General features: G+C 45.6%; 2 protein-coding genes across 2 annotated transcripts in view; one reads left to right on the top strand and one right to left on the bottom strand.

Annotated features, from left to right (window-relative positions):
- Window positions 1-6,930, top strand: part of SGPL1 (sphingosine-1-phosphate lyase 1) — a gene marked incomplete at its 3' end in the record, with an annotated part of 28,536 nt that extends 21,606 nt beyond the window's left edge. The window contains exons 7-14 of the mRNA XM_080621059.1: window positions 1,417-1,505; window positions 2,376-2,481; window positions 2,961-3,059; window positions 4,141-4,290; window positions 4,547-4,785; window positions 5,407-5,553; window positions 6,569-6,689; window positions 6,790-6,930. Coding sequence (XP_080477185.1) covers window positions 1,417-1,505; window positions 2,376-2,481; window positions 2,961-3,059; window positions 4,141-4,290; window positions 4,547-4,785; window positions 5,407-5,553; window positions 6,569-6,689; window positions 6,790-6,930 — 1,092 coding nt within the window. The remainder of the gene's footprint in view (window positions 1-1,416; window positions 1,506-2,375; window positions 2,482-2,960; window positions 3,060-4,140; window positions 4,291-4,546; window positions 4,786-5,406; window positions 5,554-6,568; window positions 6,690-6,789) is intronic.
- Window positions 6,931-11,083: 4,153 nt separating this feature from the next.
- On the bottom strand, window positions 11,084-15,521 carry PCBD1 (pterin-4 alpha-carbinolamine dehydratase 1; the record flags this gene model as incomplete). The annotated part of the gene is made up of 7 exons (XM_080622006.1): window positions 11,084-11,383; window positions 11,926-12,006; window positions 12,364-12,495; window positions 12,935-12,985; window positions 13,074-13,104; window positions 13,809-13,845; window positions 15,455-15,521. The coding sequence occupies 7 exons, from the start codon at window positions 15,519-15,521 to the stop codon at window positions 11,285-11,287; spliced, it is 498 nt and encodes a 165-aa protein (XP_080478132.1). The 3' UTR covers window positions 11,084-11,284.
- Between the last annotated feature and the right edge of the window lie 5,010 nt (window positions 15,522-20,531).

The following is a 20,531-nucleotide window of genomic DNA, read 5'->3' on the forward strand; positions in this document are numbered from 1 at the left end:
TAGGAACAAATGTGGCAGGCTGTTTTGTGTGCCTGTGAACTTTGTTACTTATAACTGTACTTAATGTTTAGTCATTCTCATGCAGTCACACTTCTTCTTTGCATTTTAGGGATTTGCAGCTATGTCAGCTGGGAAAAAAAAGCCAAAGGGAAATCCAGACTAGCAGATGTCTTGAGGCATGCAAATGTGATCCTTTTTATGTTTATTTTTTTGGGGGAAGAAGTTAAAAGGGGAAATTGCAGTTCGTTTAGCGGATGTTAGGATCAAAATTAGTCCTCTGTAAGTGCTGTAAGTAGCTTTTGATTCCTCTTTTTCACATGTACTTCTGTATATCTGTCCCAGGTACCCACAGTCCTCAAACCTGTGGCTTGCCCAGCATAGCAGTCTTTCAGGCCTGCAGGCTGCTTGAAAAAACCAACCTCACATTTTACTAGGTTAAAATTTTACTTTGGAAGGTTTATGTCCACTCACTTTTCTGTCCCCTGCATGTCAGAACTTGTAAAGGCTGGCCAACAAGAAACAGTCCTCCCACTTGAGGAATTTCTTCCTGTGAGGAGTTCTGTTTATTTATTTGCAAGAGCTCTTGAGTTCTAGCTTGCAACAGTAAACTTGATCAAATGGCTTGTATGTGTACCTTCCTCTCTTCCACCTCCTGATGTAAACCTCCTTATTCTCCTATGGTCAGGGTAAAGAGGGCTGGGAAAGCATGGATAGTGGGTTGTGTGGGTACTGGGGGACTTGCTTGGGAGAGTAATGCAGAAATTCCTTCTGGTGTAATATTTCCTGGGTCCTTGAGGGCTTAGAAGCTCTGGCCTGGTGTGATCAGACCTGTGCTGGCCTCTGCAGAGAGACGGTTGGAGGGAATTCTCTGCTCTGCAGTGTTGCAGGTTCTGGGAAGGTTTTGTGGCTCAGGAGCAGAGCCAAGTCTGAGCTGGCTCTGTGCCTCAGCATGGCACTGCTCCAGACCTAATAAACCCTGCTGGACTTCAGTTAACTTAATACAGAATCAACTTTGTTTTTTCCATATGCATGGCATAATTAATCTGTAATCCAGATAAACAATCCCCAGGTAATCAAGAGCTAAGTATGTACTGGCAGTTTCATGAGGTGTGGTCATGTTTGCCAGCTAGTGATTGTGCGGCATGATCTCTTGTTAGGCTTTTGAGTTGAATTTTGTTTGTTTGCTTTCCCTTTTTTCCTTCACCTTTAAATAGAAGAGTCAACATTTAATTAAATGTGCATTTTCAAGCTGAATGTCACAAAGCTACCTTGAGCTGTTCAGTGTCTTCTGCTGCCCTTGAAAACCTGAGTTGTCCTGTGCATCTCTTGCCTCTGAAGCATCTCTGGACAGAGATGCTGTGGCAGCATCCATGTAAGTGGTTGTTTTTCTTGTTTGCTTCTTTTTTTTCATGACAGATGACATCTGGAGGGACTGAGAGTATTCTGATGGCCTGCAAGGCATACAGAGACCTGGCTTATGAGAGAGGCATCAAACAGCCAGAAATGTGAGCGGTAACTCTGCATCTTGCTTTTTGCTTTGGGGGCTTGTGGGATTTACGCTTCTTCTGAGTTGAGGTGGCTGCTAGACCTCAATAATCCTTCATTTCATAGCTCATTACCATCTCCTCCTTGTCTATCTGTGTCTGAAGGAGAGAAACCTGAGTCAAAAGGGCTAGTGCAAAAGCACAGGAAACTAAGCAGCCTGGGAGACATGAATGTTGTGGGGGGGCTGCAGTAGCTATTCTGTGCAGATGTATTTTGGCAATACCTTTTGATATGAGCTACTCTGGACAGAGCCTGCAAATATCAGCTTTGGGCCCCTCTTGAGCAGAGATTGTCAGGCCCTTTGAAGTGTTTAAGGGTTTGGATTTATTCAGTTCAAAGAAGGTTTAGCATGAAAACTCCAGGACTAAAGTTGGGGCTGGTTGGAGCTGAAAGGAAGAATTGTGCTAATCGTCACACTGCTAATAAAGGATTTGCTGTCTCTCATGTCCTTCTTTTTTCTAGACAGTGCATCAAAAAATGTTTCTGTTAATTGCTTATGAGAGGAAAATGTAAAAAGAGATGAAACACTGTGGTGTTCATCTTCTGCTGAATTCCTGCAGTTCTTTTCTTCCTTCTCTAACACTTTTGCATGTTATTAAACGCCCTGATAAGATATGATACCTCAGAAAATGAGAGAGTATTTTCCCCAACTTTTTGCATGTTTTGGTATGTATGATTTCAGGCCAGTTGAAACATGCAATTGGGCTGTTTGTGACTCGTCTGTCACACACAAATATCTACAGGTTGAATGTTTTTGCTTTTTCCCCTCCTGTTCACGGTAAAGCTTAGGTGCTGCTTGTGTTGACACATGCAATCTGTTACTTTTCTAGGTTGGTCCCAGTGAGTGCTCATGCGGCATTTGACAAAGCAGCACACTACTTTGGACTGAAGTTGATTCACATACCATTGACCAAGGCTATGGAAGTGGATGTTCAGGTATTGCTTTAGGCAACACAGCACTTTTTCTGTGGGAGATTAGCATTAGCATTGTATAGCAAATAGCAAGAAATCTACCTATCCAGGGAGCAAGTCAGTGGACAGAGAGGAATGAATGCTTCCTGGAAATAAAAATGCAGGAGTAAGTACTTGTCATTGCAGATAAGGTTTTGTTTGAAATAATGGGATGTGAACCGTCTCTTTGTCCTGTGTGATTCACATAGAATCCAATAATTTATGTATTTCAGAAATAGCTCCGAATTTCTGATGCGGCAGAACAAAAGTGTTCTAGTATTTCCAAGTGGATGAGTTAAATGACTCAGCTGATATCTACTGATTCTTGTAGCTCATTGCTTTGCTTTTTACAGGCTTTTGTGCGTTGGTTTTTAAGACCAGACGCTGCATGTTTTCACTTTTTATCTTTTTTGGCAGGCACTTGGTAAATGGAATATGAGCATCTTCTCTCTTTAAATCTTCAGGCAATGAGGAGGGCTATCTCAAAGAACACAGCCATGCTGGTTTGTTCCGCTCCCCAGTTCCCTCATGGAATTATGGACCCGATTGAAGAGGTGGCAGAGGTATGGCACCCTGGGACTTCTGGGTGCTGTAGCAATAAACCCAGCATCTCCTTCTGTACAAGAGCATCAGGGGTGTTCCAGGATGTTAACCAATGAATCTGGTGGGAAGAGTAGGCTGCTTGGGAGAGTATTATTATTGTCCTCAGATCAGGTGTTAACCAACAACAGCATATGTAGGACACAGTTTGGAGTGAGGATGAATATAGGACTTTTTTTTTTCAACCCTTAGTTGCTGTGAAAAGGTGAGCTCTAAATACCAGATATTACCTCTGGGCATTGTTATAAAGCTGTTTGCATGGGACTGATTTTGGACTTGAGCTCGTGCATTTGATGTGTCATAGCAAGGCAAAGCAGCAAGTCTTTTGCCCATGCTTTGTCTCTGAACTCTCAAGTCTGCCATAAACTTCTCCTGTAACTGAAGGTATGTATTGTGTATGTGGCTTATTGCTCTGATGCACCCACTGTGAAACCAGCCAGAAAGGCTCATTCTTTGCTACCTGAAAGGAAATAACAGCAAAATAGTTCCGAAATGAAATAACAGCAAAATAGTCCACCTAGTAGAAAGGCTTTGATTCAGACCCTACTGGTTGTAGCAAACTTGACACAGAAGTCTGAGGAATGCATGGAGGGAGTAGGAGTCACAGGGCTGGGATCTTATTTTACAAACATGCCTCTTGATTTTTCTCTCTATGCTCCAATTATTTATTTTGTATGTAACCAGCCAGGGCCTCTGACCTTCTTTTCTTTTTGATCACACTCTTACACTTTATTGCAGATATTCAGACCACATTGTCACATCCTTTTGGCAAATACAGCAAACTGCCAGAATGAGACGTTCTTTTTCCTTTCACTGGCAATCTTCACGTATATGGAAGGCAGGGGAAGGTATCCCACAAGTAGCCAGCCCTTTAAGATCTCCTATCCTCAATGGCTAGAGAGTGGCATGATGCTCCCAAACAATCCAGGAAACATTTAATTGTGAATGCAGAGTACCTTTTGGTGGCCGGAGTTTGGGTGCCCTAACCACGTTGTTTTCTTGCCTATTGCATGTTACTCAATAGAGTCTCTTGTTCACACACAGCTCGCAGTGAAGTACAAAATCCCTTTCCATGTCGATGCCTGCCTGGGTGGTTTTCTCATTGCTTTCATGGACAAGGCAGGGTTCCCTCTAAAGCATCCGTTTGACTTCCGCGTAAAAGGTGTGACCAGTATTTCTGCTGATACCCACAAGGTAAGAACTGGGGAGAAAGGTCTTACAGTGCTTTCACTTTTGGGGAGAGATTCCCAGTGCCATCCCTGCCTTTAGGCACATTTCTGCTCTGCTATGTGGAGAGGTGCTGAAGTGCAGGGGTAAGGGCTGCTCTATTTGGGTGCTTTGTGCAATAACCCAGAGCACAAATGGGATCTTGGTGACTGCATGCGGTGAGTGCTTGAATGTGTTTCTGTGCCCTCTTGCTGCTTTTTAATGCTTTCTGTGCCCCTTGCAGTATGGCTATGCTCCCAAGGGTTCTTCAGTGGTGTTGTACAGCAACAAGAAGTACAGGAGCTACCAGTTCTTTATAGCACCCGACTGGCAAGGGGGCATATACGCCTCCCCCTCCGTGGCAGGCTCCAGGCCTGGTGGAATCATAGCTGCATGCTGGGCAACTCTGATGCACATAGGAGAATCGGGTTACATAGAAGCTACGAAGAGGATCATTAAAACGGCGCGTTTCATCGAATCAGAGTATGTGCGTGCCTTAGCATTTTGATTGTACTGTTTAACCCTGTTCTGTACTCCTTCTCCCAGACTGCGTTTATTTCTCATGCAACTTTTCCCTGGAGCAGTTATAACACCTTACCTGCTAGGTAGGGATCTACTGGGCAGTTATGGGAGAAGATGCTTTTTTTATTCCCGGATGCTGCCCTGTGCCAGATAGCTGTGAGGCACAGAGAGGAGGGGTGCAGGCATCTTTATTTAGCTCACTTTGCTTCTAGAGTTTCTTCTGCCTCAGCCATAACTAAGGGGGAGTCTGGATGACAAAAGAAGGGTTATGCTCCCTTTTTGAGATGCTTGTGTTGCTAGGTGAGCTGATAAGCTGTTTTTCTCTGCTACTCTGTCTTCCCTTGCCTCTCTGTTTTCTGTCTTTTCCATTTCTTCCTGATTTTTCTTGATTTTAGGGCCTGTAATGACCTGAATCCTCTTGCCAGTCCCAATGGCCTGAGATGATTGCACGGTTTTTTGGTTTGAACGTGCTGTCATCTGTTGCTTTCTGTAGCTTTTCCCTTAGGGCTCCAGAGAGATGGACAGAATGTCTTTTCCCTCTAACCCTGGTCAGTCATTTCTTTTCTCCTTTTTCTTTTCAAGGTTGAGAAAATTTGACAGCATCTTCATTCTTGGGAAGCCTGAGGTGTCTGTCCTCTCCATTGGTTCAGACACTTTTGACATTTATCGATTATCTAATTTCTTAGCTGCAAAAGGATGGAACTTAAATGCCCTACAGTTTCCATCAAGGTGAGTTTGTGGAGACCAGTGGAGTGATGTGCATAGTCGGGATATGCAAGATGGTCATCTTCAGGCCATGTAGCTGTTGTGACTTGCTAAGTGGTGGTGTCCGTATCTGATAAATTGTTGTCCAAATCTGATAAATTCCCTCTATAGAGGAGGAGGAATTACTTTTGTAATTGCTGATATATAGCAGTTACTGCAGTGAGGATAAGGCAGTGGTGATTTTAATGAGCCTGAGGCTTGCTTTCTATTTATCTAATACAAGCAGAAAAATATAAATAACCAGGGTGTTACCTCATGTTAGTTAACTGAGGATTTGTAGATGTATTTATTTTTAGTATCTTCCTGTGCTGCCCACTGAAGATGAAGGTTATTGAAAGAACAATGAAAAACTGATCATTTTCAGTGATCTTTCCATTTCCAGCTTGGTGTAAAATGAATGTTTTCAAATGAGGCTTTCCTTAAGTAGGTAATTGTTTTTCTGTGGGTAAAAAGAGGCCAGTGCTCTCAGATGTGGATGCACTGAAAAAAATTTTGGACTTTCAGTTAGCATGAGGTGAAGCAATAGCTCAGTGGTGTAAGTAGCCCTGTTCCTTCTGGCGGATGCTATCTTCCATGCTGTGCATGGCTGATGGCTTATCTAAACTGGAGAGGAAGGGGAGGGAAACGACGGCAAGGATTACTGTGCTGGCAGGCAGCTGCATTTTTCTCACTAGAAGTACCTGGAATGGGATGAGAAAATTATAGGCCTTTAATCCTCTATGGTGAAGTCAGGAAGGAAGGAGGAGTTGCCATTCTGCAAGAGAGCTGAACTTTGCACTAACAAGTGTTTTGCAGGGATTTCTTTTAATTGGAAGGGAGTGGATCATCTTCTCCCATTAATACTGCTGAAATGCTGTTTTAAGGAGATACACAGTTGTTGCTGGCCAGGGAAAGACTAAATTGCTGTCAGTTGCTCAGAAAATTTGGAGCTGTACATATTTAAGATGGTTAATCTCTCCTCTCTCATTTGCCTGCCCAGCATTCATCTCTGCATTACACAGTTGCACACAAAGCCTGGTGTTGCTGAACAGTTCCTGAAAGATGTCAAAGATGGCATAGAGGACATCATGAAGGATCTCAATGCCAAGACCACAGGGATGGTAAGGAGGCCAGCCATAGAGTATGAGAGTATGTTTGGGTGAGTGTGTTTCTCTGATGGTATTAACGATCCTTTGTAACAACCTTCTCTTCTCTGCTTAGGGAGCCATCTATGGAATGGCTCAGTCCGTCCCAGACAGGAGCTTGGTAGCAGAGATTTCTCAGGCATACTTGGATGGCCTCTACAGCACGGATGTTCCTTGCAGTGAAAAGCACATGAATGGCTCTCCCAGCCACCACTGACTGTACAGCATTAATTGGTGCCTTGCCAACTAGCACAGGGGTGGTTCTGAAGGTTTCCTAGGGGAAGAGATTGCAGTAAGCCTTTGTTCCTACAATTGCAGGTCTGATACTGGCTTGATCTTGGAAACTTGCCCATCTTAGTCTGTTTTGAAATCTGCATTATTTTCATGCCTGACTTTAGTTTTAAGGCTTTTCGTCCTTTCCCCCTGCCTATTTTCAACATAACTATTGATAGTAAATCAAATGTCCATTCCACAACTCCGAATTCCTCAGGTATTCTGCATGTCACTTCATTCCTTGCTGTTTCTTCTTCCACAGACCTGGTATTCAGCCGATGACCAGCCAGGTGTTAGATTTGAGTTCTCATGTTGTGTTCCAAAGCTTCGATCTTCTCAGAAGTTAAAGGCAGAAAGTAAATTGAAAATTTTGTTTTCTTCTGCGTGTTCCTCCAAGCTACTGCATTTAACAGACTATGCTGGGAGCCTTTATATCTATTGTAATGCAGAGCGGATAAATTGGCAAAGAAGAGATGGTCATGTACTCTTTTTGAAATCCCCTCTAGAGATCTCAGACTGCAATCAATATCTGCTGAGGGGGGAAAAGTATGCAACACAAAATCCTTTTCTGGAATCTCTTGGTTTATAGAACATCAGAAATAGAAACCAAGCAGGTAGTGTAGGGAGAGGAACTAGATGGTACTGAAAATCCTGGTACATAGTAACTGTTTTGCTTCCCTGCCTCCTCTGGAAGACATGCATTTGCCACCTAGAGTGCTGTTGTACCTTGCCCAATTCTGGAGGGATATGCAAAACAGTGATTTCACTGTTCGTAACTTGAAGGTTTTGCACTATCTCACAAAGCTGTAGTAGAGTCAGTCAGGCCCTGGCATGTGCCATGCCTATGGACTTCATGTGCAAACAGATGGCGCCAAAGCTGACCTTTTTTTACCGTGATCTTTTAGTATAAAAAGGTGACTTTTGTAATAGTAGTAATCTCTGCTCTTTGCACTGATTCTTTTAAGGCACATTCTCAGAAGGGCATTCACCACTGTGCCTTGACACTTCTCTGGCTTTTTTTGTGGGATGCCAGGAAGGGTTTGAAGGTTCAGCTGTTGACCACAACTTTTGCTGTGGTCTTTCCTTATGGTACTATACTGAATAAAACCTCAAAGGCAGACTGGCCTCAGAGAACATTCTTGTCTATAAGGTAGAATATTAGTTGTATTGAGCCAAATCCCTTCACAGTATTATAAAGGTGCTTGTATAGCTCTGAGAGGTAGATGTTAGATAGAATGCAACAAGTTGGAAGCATTCAAGCCTTGGGCATGTGACTCACCCTTCCTATTTTTCTTCACTGTTTTTATGGTGAGTTTTTCCCAGTGTAGCTTGTGAGGCAGCTGTGGCCTTAAGGACAAGCTGGAAAGAATCTCTTGAGTTATTAAACAGCAGTAGAGTTACTCCTGCAGGGCTTTCCCATGTGTTTCCTCTCAGCTTTTTGCATGCTACTGGAGTTTCCCAGGCAGAGTTCACCACCTGGGAGAAGACTTCATGCCACGTTTGCACAGACTTGTGCAGGGTGTCTGAAGGCGTTTGTCTCTCTGCAGTAGTGGGCTTGTTAGCCTGAACTTGACCCTTGCTGGCTTAACATAGGTAAAGCACACACTGGTACAGTAGTTATACCTAATGAAAAGGTTACTAAGGTTACTTAACAAGTTGCTGAGCAAACCAGTGCAGCTTTGGGCCCAGTGATTGAGGGAAGTATACTTGCTTTTTAACAGGTTTGTTCTCCAGGCTAGGAGACAAAAGTATTTTGGCCATCTGCCCTTAAATTCGTGACTTTATGCATGTCTCTGAGCCCTTCTGAAAACATCTCATTTGAATTGCCTGATAGTCTCTTGATGGTGTTACCAGCTCTGGCAGTCAGCATTTATGTTGGACCTATTTATTCTATTAATGTCTTGCTAATGTGACCATTACTGCACCTCTGAGTTTGCAGTACTTTGGAGACAGTCGCAAGTGTCTGGCTACTGTGATGGTTCCCTTTTGAACTGAGATTTAAAAAACAAAACAGAACAAAAAAGGGAAGTACTCTTTTTGTTTCTGCTTTAAAAGAAAGAGTGGATGCATTGGGCTAGGTGAAGGGAGAAAACCTCTCTTCCTCGGTTGCATCCTCCTCCGAGGATGTAGGTGGATCTAACAGATCAGTGCTCCATTTCACATTTTTGGATGTATTTGAAGATGTTATTTGTAAATCAATGTATTCTATTCTGGGCTTCACTTGTAATATTTGGGGGTTTAATTGTTTTATGTGTATTTGTTCTATACTGTAAATGTAATCTTCTGATCAGGAATAGGCCACTGTAATTTACTGATGTGTAGTCTTTATTCATCCTTGTCATCTAACATGTAATCTGCATCTCCTTTATCATGCAAAGTGGTCTTGGAAAAATGGTGTGATTAAAAGATTGCATAATTATTTAAAAGAAAAAAATATTTATGAACTGGATTATGATCTGAAACTGGATGATACTTTAGACCTGGAGGGGATCTTCATGACTATTAATTCCTGAGAGATTTCTGACCTTCAGGTGCTCCGAGTGAGACACTTAATCTGTGCTTTTACAAAGCACTCCCAAGGCATTTGCATGCTCCTAGGTACTAGACTGAAGAATATCCAATGGGATGGACCAAGAAGAGATGTACATCTTCATGCCATGGATTTCATCTGCACTTTTCTGATGACTTTGGGAGAGGGAGTGGAAAGGTTGTGTACGACACAATAATATCTTGCCCAGTAAATACACATTGACTTTTTAATGAACAAATGGGACGAGTTCATCTGAATTCATTCTGTATTGCTCTAATTTGCCACTGTAAAACTTTAGTCTGAAATAGATGAAGAGATTGTGAAAATGGGCCTAGTTTGTATTAAAATGATGCATTTAGCTATTTAGGCTCATTGAACTCTTTGTTTTTCCATTTCGATCCTCATTTGAAAGAATGGAGACCTTTTGCTCCTGGTCTTTGCTCATGCAGTCTAGTCTGTTGCAGGGAGAGCAGTTTATGAATGTTACAAACTCTGCCTGAGGACTACTTTTTCATTCTGTTAAGATACAGGTGCTGTTCATGGCTACATCTTACGTGATGTTTAAAGATGCTAGAAATTGTCATTTAAGAGCTATGATTTTCTCTTAATACTTTATAGAACTTTAAAAGGTTAAAAAAAGAACCCCAAAATCAAAACACCAGCAAACCTCTGCTGGGGCTTTGTAGCATTTCTCCTAGATGGTTCTGCTTAAAGCAACTACTGCTGGTTTCATAGCAAATTGTTCCTGTTGTACCAGAAACACAGAGATTTGACTGCAGACTCCTTGAATGTAGTGATCATTGTTACCAGAGTAAAGATCTCACACCACTAAATGCACCTATAACCTCTTTTTGGGAGATATTCCGCCATAAGCAGCCCCTGGCTCCTTGCTATGCTGCTTTCATGCCTTTTGGTTGTGCCTTCCTTGTGTTTGTGCCTTGGCTATGGTACACTTCTGACTTCAGCACAAGCAGTTTTTATCTGATCTGCTCTGGCTTTGATAATCTTACTCTCTTTCAGATCCTGTTCACTTCGAGGTGCAAGCCTGTGAAGGCACGTGTCATTTCTCTGTGTTGCTTCATCAAGAAGCTTTTCCCTGGCAGAAGCACTTTCTTGAGAGCAGTCAGGCCAGTACCTGCCTTGGGAAAACCTGTTGTCATAATTTTGACAGTGAGGCCTCATTCCAAACTGACATCGGGTTAACCAAGACATTTATTGTAAACATTTTCAGTTGGTATCCTAGTAAAGGCCAGTTACAACAGGGGTGAGATCACATGCCTGCTTATAATACTGCTAGAGAGAGGTTACAGTAATAACCAAATTGCACATCACAGTTGCTGGTATGTTACAGAGAAACCAAAGGGTTCATGTACCATGTTTTAGGTGGAGAGCATATTCCAGCAGGTAAGAAGAAATAACACAGTAAGTGGCTAGATGGGGTCAGGCACTGGGAAGATTTACTGGTGCAATTGTGTAACATGACTCCTGGTAAAAGGGCAGGTACACTGAAAGCCTCAGAGGCTCAACAGTTTGCAGGCTGGTGGCGCTCAGCTAACAAAGGGTTTAAGAATGGTAGCGGCAAGATCAGAGATGGATATGCGCGCAGTGCCCAAGAAGTGCCTTCCTCCATCTGAGCTGTGGCATGGTGTTAGGCAGTCTGGATCCAGGAACTAGCTTGGAAGTGGGAGAAGGCTCTAGGTGCATTTGTCTAGGCGAGATACGGGTTGTGGCAGCGGCACAGTTGATTTTTGGCTTTGTGTGTCTCTGGTCAGGAGAGGGAAGCTGCAACCTGCTCAATGAAGCTGGCCAAGTTGATGTCTCGCTCCGATAAGCCTCCACACTCGTGGGTGCTCAAGGTGATGTGAACCTAAACCAGACAGACAGACCGACAAGTGTTGCTGGCAGAAAGCAGGAATGGTTTTCCCCAGCACTACAAACAGTTTGCACCTGATAAGGCATGTAGTGCTATTACTTTCTCAAGGCTTGTTAGCAGGATTTCCTGGGATAGAAAGCGGTGGTCTGGCGTTTTGCCTGGTTTTCTCCTTCCTACAGCTCATCCTGGCCACAAGCTGTCACTGCCACCCCTGCCTTGGTCACAGCACCCACCTGTGCCCACTTTACAAATCACTCTTTCTTCAGAAACTTTTCCCCTTGCTGCTACTTCTGATTCTGATTTAAAAAAACATAACCCTGGTGCTGGCACTCAGGCAGCTACTGCTCAGCTGGACACATAAAAAGAGGGGGAGGAAAGGATCTGTTAAGTGACAGCTGTAGGCTGGCTGTGATATGTGAAGGGAATAGCATCTGATGGAAAAGGTCCCATTGAAGAGGACTTGCTGCTGGTTTATGCCTCAAAAAAGGATATGCTCCCTGTAGATCTCCATTTGCCTCACCATCCCTGTTTCTTACCTTATTGTACACATTGAACCATTCGGGGTGGTGATCGAGTTTTTCTGCCTGTAGAGCCACTCTGGTCATGAAGCCAAAGGCCTGCCCAGTGGAGTAAGAAGAAAAGCTAGCTCTGAACCTGGCGATATATTGTTTTTCACCCCATTACTGTTAATTTACACCGCATGTTTCTAGGCAACCTAACCAAATAGAAGGCATGGCATTTTCTGTATCTTTGCTGGTGTTTTCTATGGATTTTCCCCTTTTGGGGAAGCTTTTCCCAGACAAATCATGTGCTGGTCAAGCACTTTGGTGTCTTGGGCAGGTTATATTGCTCAGTCATGACATTTCAGGAGAAACACAGAGGGGTTTCTTTGGCTGAGCCTTGCAGATGGAACTCCCTGCTCTGCAAACCAGGTGTCCCACTTCGTGAAATCTGCATACAACCGATGCTCATACCCGGTTGAAGTCCTTGAAGTGAAACTCTTTAAAGATGGCGTCTCTGCCTTCCACCTCGTTCCACCCCACAGCTCTCAGGTTTGGCAGCAGCTGCTCCCTCTCCTCTGTGCTCAGCCTGTGGGCTTTTCCTGCCTGACACCATAGAAAGGAAAGGGAAGAGGAGAAGATCAGTGTGGCAGAGGTAGGATGAAGTGAATGTTCAAAGCAGCAAGGCATCCCATTGGTCAAGGAGTTACGGGTCCATGGAGGCAGCTGGAGGCTGGCTGGGTGGGTTAGAATGTCTGTGTAGACCTGAACTGGTGGGTACTGATGACAGGGGATATCAGTGCTGTCCTCTGTTCCCTACCCTGGGTACACAGGTCAAGGGCAGTCTGACTTGCCACTTTTGTCCTCTAACCTGCAACACTTTACCTCTATAAATGTGGATTCATTATAACCTGAGGTACTAAGAATGATAGCTGCGTAAGGTTAAGCTCCCAAATACATTACATAGAATTTTCTGAAAAGAAAACCTGAAACTGTGATGGCTTCAAGAACTGAGAATGGCTTGCATTTAAGGTTTGTGAAGTACCTTCTTAAAGCAGGAGGGCTTTATTTGCAGGTCATCTGCACTGGAAGCTTGCTTTAGAGGAGAAAGAAGTGGTGTGAATCAGAGAGATGAGTCACGCTAAATTGGAGTTCAGCTCCTTTTCCTTTTCAATCTCGCTTACATTATGATGGAGTTTAGGAGGCTGTTTCTGTCTATAAGTAACAAAGGGCAGAGGGAAGGATTGTGATTTAGCATTGTCTTCTGCTCTTGGGCAGAGCTGCTGTTATTTGGGTTTTTTTAAAGGGAAGGGGGGGGATAAGGAAAGTTCAGTTCTTCACTTTGGGGAGTGAATACCCGCAAAGATGAAACTAAAATAGAGTTCTTGGTGATGGGAGCTAACTAAGCCAGTGTGTCTTTTGGCTCAGTAGGGAAGGAGTGAGCACAGAGGGCTGTTGCTCTATGTGACAATTAAAATTCTTTCCTAGTGGGTGATCTGAGCTTTCAAGTTGGTGAGGATTGTTGTTTCTCAGTGACAATGACCAACATCTCTTTGCAATTTGTTTTCCTTTATATGCTGTAGAGCACGGTGTGGCAAGTCAGATAGTCCCAACAAATAAAGCACACTGTTTCTGGTGGGTGTTTGGTCAGCAGCCCCTTGAGATGCTTGCTTGGGCACTGGTGCTCAGAAGTAGCATCTTAAGCAGCTGAGCAATTAAGGCAAATAGTCCTTTCCTATAGCATGCCTACTCATAGGCTGTACAAAACCAGAGGCAGCCATGGAGCTGATGTTTTTGTGGGTGGTTTTTTGGTTTTGCATGTTTTGAGGAAGACTGGAAAGATTATTATATTATATAATAACACTATTCCAGTGTTATCGGATCTGCTAAGACATGGATCGTGCTGTGTGGGTGCCTACCTGTCTGCATAGCCGTGACCCTTATGCTTAAAGAAAGCTGTGAGCCGCAGAGCACCACATGAAATGGAGAGTACCAAGGTGTACACTGAACCTTAGCTCAGGAGTGGCTGGCGGTGGGATGGTTCCTGTCCCCCTGCCATCGTAGCTGCATGCTCTTCCTCTTGCATAATATCTGGGGAAAGCCTTCCTCACCTGCACATGCTCTGGCCTTGCTGGTAGCATTCAAACCACCCTGTGCTGCCCTTCAGTTTGTGCAGTGTTTTGGATTGCCCCCTGCCAGACCCAGATTCACCACTTCCCCGCTTCCCGAGCTCCGGGTTTGGAGGAAAGGCAGTGAGTAAACATGGCTTAGCGCACTAAACTCTCAGCCGTTGCCCTTCCGTGCTGATGGTGCGATAAGTCGGGTGCAGGTAGCTTAGCAACTGGATAACGTGGGGAAGGAGGCTGGCTCTGCATGGGGCCGCCGGCAGGGGGGCACCCGTGGGGGCTGCCCTGGGGGACTGTGACAGGAATGGCGTAGGAACTGTGCCAGGTGTTGGGACCAGGGGCTGAGACCTCCTGCTTGTGTATTGGTACTGAAGAGAGGAAAGGCTGTGTAAAGCCAGAGCTGTTGCTTGCCTGAAGTGGACGGATATGGATGCAGGTGGCTGGGTTCCAAGCCAGCCTTCCCCAGACAGAGCAAGAAACCAGGCTGCTTGGGAGGGACGTGGCTTAATTGTCCTCTGAACCCTTTTCTGCGGTTTCGACTACACGGGAGGACAGGCCCCGGGGCTTTTTCCAGGCCCAGTTCCTCTCTGAGAGCCTCGCACCAGTGGGAGGCAAGGCCAAGCTGAGGTTTGGCCAACAGACCACACGAAAGCCACCTCCTCTGGCTGTGTCTTCTGATGGCAAACTGCCCGGAGCACCCTTCATCCTACCCCCTTCCCCTCTTCTCTGCCCCAGCGCCCCATTGGCCAGCCTGCTGGTTTTATCGGTATGGCATTTAAATACTTTCATGTGCACTTACTCCTTTAAAACACACTATTCTCATTAGGGAAATTTAATTATTTTGTTTTCTTTTGCTGGCTCTCAACTGCCAAGGCATTGGGATTTTTTGTTTTGTTTTTTTGCCAACAGGAAACCAGTAGATGCATTGTGCAACTGAGGGAAAGGAACCAGCACTGGAAACTGGGAGAGCTTTGAGCTTTCTGGAGATGAAACAACCCTCGCTGCCCAAACTAGTATCTTCCCTTTTAAGGGTGAATTGTCACCTAGAAGAAGGTAAAGGGGGCAGCCCTGGTGTTAGCAGGAGCTGCAGGCAGGGCTGGAACGAGGTATGCCACAAGGCCCAATGTCTTTTTCTCCTGTCCCCTCCACTGCTGTGAAGAAGCTGGTTTCCAGCTGTCCAGGGTGGACTGGGCAGGCTGTGCAGATGGAGCACATGCCATGCAGAATTTGAGCGGGGGTCACACTGGCAGAGCTGCCTTGCTGGCAGACCCTTTCCTTCCCCCTTGCAGAGGAACCGAGCCTGGAGAGCGCTGGCTTCGGTCATTCAACAGCAGCAGGCGGCGGAGCTGACTGTGTTACTTATTAACCACAGCGCAGAGCTCTGCTCCCTTCTCCCTTTCCTCCTGCCTCTTCTCAGAGGCCGGAGCTGCTGCTCAAACCTTCCTGCCCTGTCCTCTGCCGCTGCCTGCAAAGCACCAGCCGGAGTTCCCAGCAGCGACTTACCATGGCCCGTGGGTGTCCGTGGCCTCCGTCCGCGGTCCGGGCTGGGTGCTGCGCGCAGAGCCGTAGCCCGGCGGTGCCGCGGCCTGTCCGGGGTGGCGGGAGGCGTGGCGAGGGGGCCGGCTCTACCCACGCCGAGGCGCTGTCCGCGCCTTCCCCAAGCGCTGCCCGGCAGCGGTCAGCCTCCGGCGGGGCCGTGGGGCTTGGGGGAGGGTAAACCTAGGTCTCTTTGAAGCGGTGATGTGTCCACCCCGAACCACCCGCCCTTCTCCGGTAGGTGTTTTAACCTGTTGAATGAGGAAAAGGCGGAACGGGATGGAGAGGGGCAGTTAGCACTGGGGTACCGCTGGATGCTCCTGACAACACGTGGTGAATGTGACAGTCGTCCAGCCTGAGCATATACGTGTGCCTCCCCGGTCTTTGAGGTCTGTGCAGTGGTAATCACAGGCTGTCGGCTGCATTGTTTGAGGACAGCCTCGTTTGTATTTCAGAGGGAGGGTAATGGGAGGAGTGTGTGCAGGACAACACTGCTGAGCAATTTTGAGGTGCTTTCTACTGTTACTGAGGGAAGCATGTCTTCATGGATGCCGTGTGCTGCTCCCTGGCCTGTTTCTGCGGATGTGTGCCCATGTCCCGTAGCTCATCATCTGCTAAACCCACTTGTGTGACAGGCAGTTTTCCAGTGTTGTCAACAATTCTGTACTGTGCTGATATACATTGTAGCCAGAAATTCAACATCTTGATATACCCTCATGGCTTTTTTCACCTTCGAAGCAACTGATTCTGGAATTTTTTTAATATAGTGTGGCGTGCATCTCTTGTATATATTCCAGTGCACATTTTGTTTTCTACTGTTTGGGTTCATGTGTGCCACTGAGATGATTTGTTTCTCCAGCAGGTGAGTTAGAAGGAAGGAAATTATTCTTTTCCTTTTTTGCCCTCTATAGATTTGCTTGTGACAGTAATGAAAAGGAAAATGAGCATCTTTTGTATCCTGGGAGGCCCTGAGTGTCTGTCCAGGGAGAAAAGACTTGGAGAGCAATGCAGCACCTGGGAAGAAAATAATTGTGTGCAGATATGAAGCTGGAAGCTTTCATATGGATGAAAAGAAAAGTGTACTACATGGTTGCTAGCAATGAAATCGGGAAGTGGGTTTGTTTGTAAGGGTGGGAAAGGCCAGCAGAATATTTCCTTGGCATAAGTTTGAATTGCCAGGCCTACCAGTTTCATCAGCACAGCTCAGCAGAAGTGCCCTTGTAAATAATGGCATAAGCAGGAGGTAAAGGGAGCAACAGTGCTGTGAAGTTGCAGGTGGAGATATAGGTGTTGCACATAACAGCCATGTTCAGAGGCCCTGAGCTGCAGTTTTCTCAAGAAAGTGAAGTGACAGTTTTGATGGTGATCTGTCAGGGCCTCGAGTGCACCTTGGCTAGATGACAGTGCCACTGCTGGCCTCCTCCTCTCCCTTGAGATCAGGGGGGAAGCAAATGCTCCATCTCTCATGGTATCCTGCTTTCTCTCTGCTGGATTTTGTTCCAGCACAGCTGGGAGCCAGTCCTACTTACCTTACCAATACATGTGCTGCCAGTACGGAACAATTGACAGACACCTCAGCTCACCAGAGGTAAGAATTTCTGTGGTTGAAGAACACCGGGAGAAAAATGATTAATTATACTGATTACTTAGCTCTTTTGTAATGGCATTTGCTTTCCTAGGTTATAAATCAAGCCTTAACTGCCAACCGTACATGTGAGAGATCTCTTGCAGAGTGGTGTGCTTTTGCTGAGAGTGTCAACAGGGCAGTTGAGATTTTTCCTTGTACTGTGGTGTGAAATTGTGGCAAGGGGATTCTTTTGCTGACTTAACTCCTGAATCTCTCTCTAAGTGCAGAAACTCCCCCTCTGCCTAGCTTGAATTTCTCTTTTTGAGATGGGACCCTTTAGATGTGCTTTTAACGAATAACTGAGTGATGCTGGTCCACGTGTTTACTCGGGGCAGGTTGCAGCCCTTCTGCAAGGGGCATATCTGTTTCCTGGGAGCAGATTTTTGCTCTTTTTTAACTTCCTTTTTTGTCTAGCTGGCTGCTGTGCTTCTTTTGGCAAGGTCAAACTGACAAGCATACGTTACTGTTACATACCTGCAAGGGCTTCTGCGTATTTGGAGGGAGCTCTCACATGACTCACCTGCTATTATTTTTATTTAGCCAGTAAGAATTCAACAAGATGTATCTGACCCTTGAAGGCTGCTTTGGTTAAGAGCTGTGTACTGTTTGCCATCTCAAGATCTGCCTTTTGAATTCCCCCCCCCTTCTCATTTCACACTCCCTGAAACATTTTGATGGTCCCTTTGAGGGAACAGGGACGCTAGCTTCCTTCCATGAGAGTGCTGGCTGCAACGGGTGACTGCTTGCAATCACTGAAGAGATGTGGAGAGTGTGGGCCTTGCTGCAGGGGGAGGGAAGCTACCTGCAGGAGCCTAGGATTCTGCAACACAGCAAGAAGAGTTGCTTGGGTTTGGTTTTATTTTTCTGTTCTGCTTCTCCTACCCCCACCCCCCTCTCCATAGTCTGTGCTGGCTCCTCACTTGAAAGTATTAAAAATGTGCTCAGTGCCGTCATCCCCCAAGTGTGCTTTTCCAGGCATCCCTGGAAACCCATGGGGTTTAGCATTAGCATGATTCAAATCATGGTAAATTCACTCTGATTTTGCTTCCTGCATCCTCTCACGAGGCAAATGGGATTAACCAACAAAGTGGTGGCTCCTGCCATCTCTTCTGCTGCAATGCAAGTTTGCGTTGGAGCTGCTGTTAGCAAAGCTGCTGTCTTGGCAGCAGGATGTTTGCTTATGATACTGGCATAAGGAGTATTTATCTCAAGCAAGGTGTGTTACAGGGCTAGGTGTTTGGTTTATGTTGTGCTTTGGAAGAAGGGTGGGTGTCCTCCAGCACTGCATGGGAGAGGTTTGTCTGTCATGTCTGGGAGCAACCCAGCGGGGGGGTTGCTAAATAGAAAACACATCACGTGAAGGTCTTCTGGGCTGTGAAAGCAGGTGAAGGTAGGAAAAGGGAGGAGCTGTTTTTGTGCTTGCTCTGTTCTTGCATTTCCCAGGTCCACTTCTGGCTGCAGCTGGAGGCAGGGTGTGAACTAGACCCTATGTCAATATGTCCCTGCTCCTTAAAGACCTTTAGAAAACCTTGGGTGTACTGTTTCTTCACCTTTAACGACTGTGTTTGGCTCTTCTTCAGGTCCGGCACACTCTGCCATTCGTTCTTCCCTCCATTCAGGAGACAGAAGGGCTTCCTATGCTTCATCTCTCTTCCCTTAATGGGGAGATGCAGGGCCAGAGAATTGTTAGTAGCCCACAGGATGTGGAAACAGATTTTTGCCTGGTGGGTACTGAATTGTCCATGTATTTATGGCTTTGAGGTTGCTCCTCTGATGAGACTGAAACTCGTGTTGTAGGCAGGGGGGAATGACTTGCAGAGTCAGCAGGAAAACAATTAACCAGCTGCCATGCCCCAGGAATTCACCAGGAATACATTTTCAGAGTTTGCATCTGTACTAAATGCATTTGAACAAGTAGCTTGGGGACACGGTCACAATCCCCTGGTGAACCTCAGCCCTTACAAAGGGTTTTTTAAGCCAGGGTGGGCCAAACTCTTTCATCATTGACTACTTGCTGCCATCTGAAGCATTGCCCTTGTGGCACAATAGATTTAATTAAAGAGTTTGTTCAGCACTGGAAGGGATTTATGGCAGTTATGACAAGTTTAAGTTGACAAAAGGGCCCAATAAATAGAGATGAATTGTTAATTATTCCTGTGTGAGACTTCCTCTTGTAGCATCATTTTATCACAGTCACTAAGGGCTGGAAATCAGCCTCAACACAGTGAACAAAATAAATTGGAGGCTGGTAGAAATTGGAGCTTCTGTGGTCTGCTCACATAAAGAGCCTTGATGTCAGGCAATGTGCAGTGGCATAACCATTTTAAATGTGTAGAAAACATGGATATCAAAGTGGGAGATGATTGTGTGCAAGATGGTGGAATATCATAGTATCTAGGAGCAGAGAAATGCTGTGCTGAAGGGATGTTTCCCAGAGGAGGAGGATGATGCAAGCCTGAGTCCAAAGTGCCTGAGTCCAAAGTACCTGAGTGCACATTGCCATGGGTGCCTTCTCTTGTGTCAGACTGGTGCAGGAAGAGATAGCCCATTGCTGGCTAATGCACAAAGAAGCCTGGCATGAATTAGATTTGAAAACTCCAGAGCTGGACCAGAATAATCCTGTTTTGACTCAGAGTTTGTCCTTGGAACCAAGTGGCATGACAAAAACATGGGCCATGGGTGCTGGCAGCTAATGTACTCCTGTGTCACAAGTGATGTCCTCCAGGTCCCCAGGAGTTTGCTCCATGGTCCATTGCAGATGGTGGTGAGATCATGCAGTTTGCTGCCCTGCCAAGGCTGCTCAGTTCCCTGCAACAGGATGCATTCGCCCTTGTGGGAGGGTAATCCATCAAAACCGCCTTCTCCCCACCCCTTGTTTTGTCCAGTCTGCTGATGGATTAATCCTGTAACTTGGCTTCCCTCGGCACAGCTGGAGCCTGGTGCAAGGAAAGCTTAATGTATTCAGTTTGTTTCCTGACTTTCAGTCCAAATTTGAGTTTCTTTGCTAAACAGGTTGGATTTTCTGCAAATTTGCAAGGGTTGCTGAGGATAAGTATCTTGACAGATTTGAAAACCTTTTTCCCATCTTAAAGAGCAAGTTTTGCTCCTTGTTTATGCGAGAGTTTAGCTCTGCATGTTGAGAGGCTGCTGTACAGCCACGTCTTGTCACTAGGGGTCAGGAAAACGCTGATAAATGGGAGAGTTCCCGGAAACTACGGCTCCTGGCGGGAGGGCACATGGTTGAGGCTCTCAGAAACCCATCTGATCCTAAAAGCCAGGAGTGATTGCTGACACGATCAGCTCTGCTAAAGAGTGTCAGTGCTCAACAAAATAGCTCTTCAGCTGGACCTTCA

Source organism: Psittacula echo (assembly GCF_963264785.1).
Source record: "Psittacula echo genome assembly, chromosome: 6".
Taxonomy (NCBI): Eukaryota; Metazoa; Chordata; class Aves; order Psittaciformes; family Psittacidae; genus Psittacula; species Psittacula echo.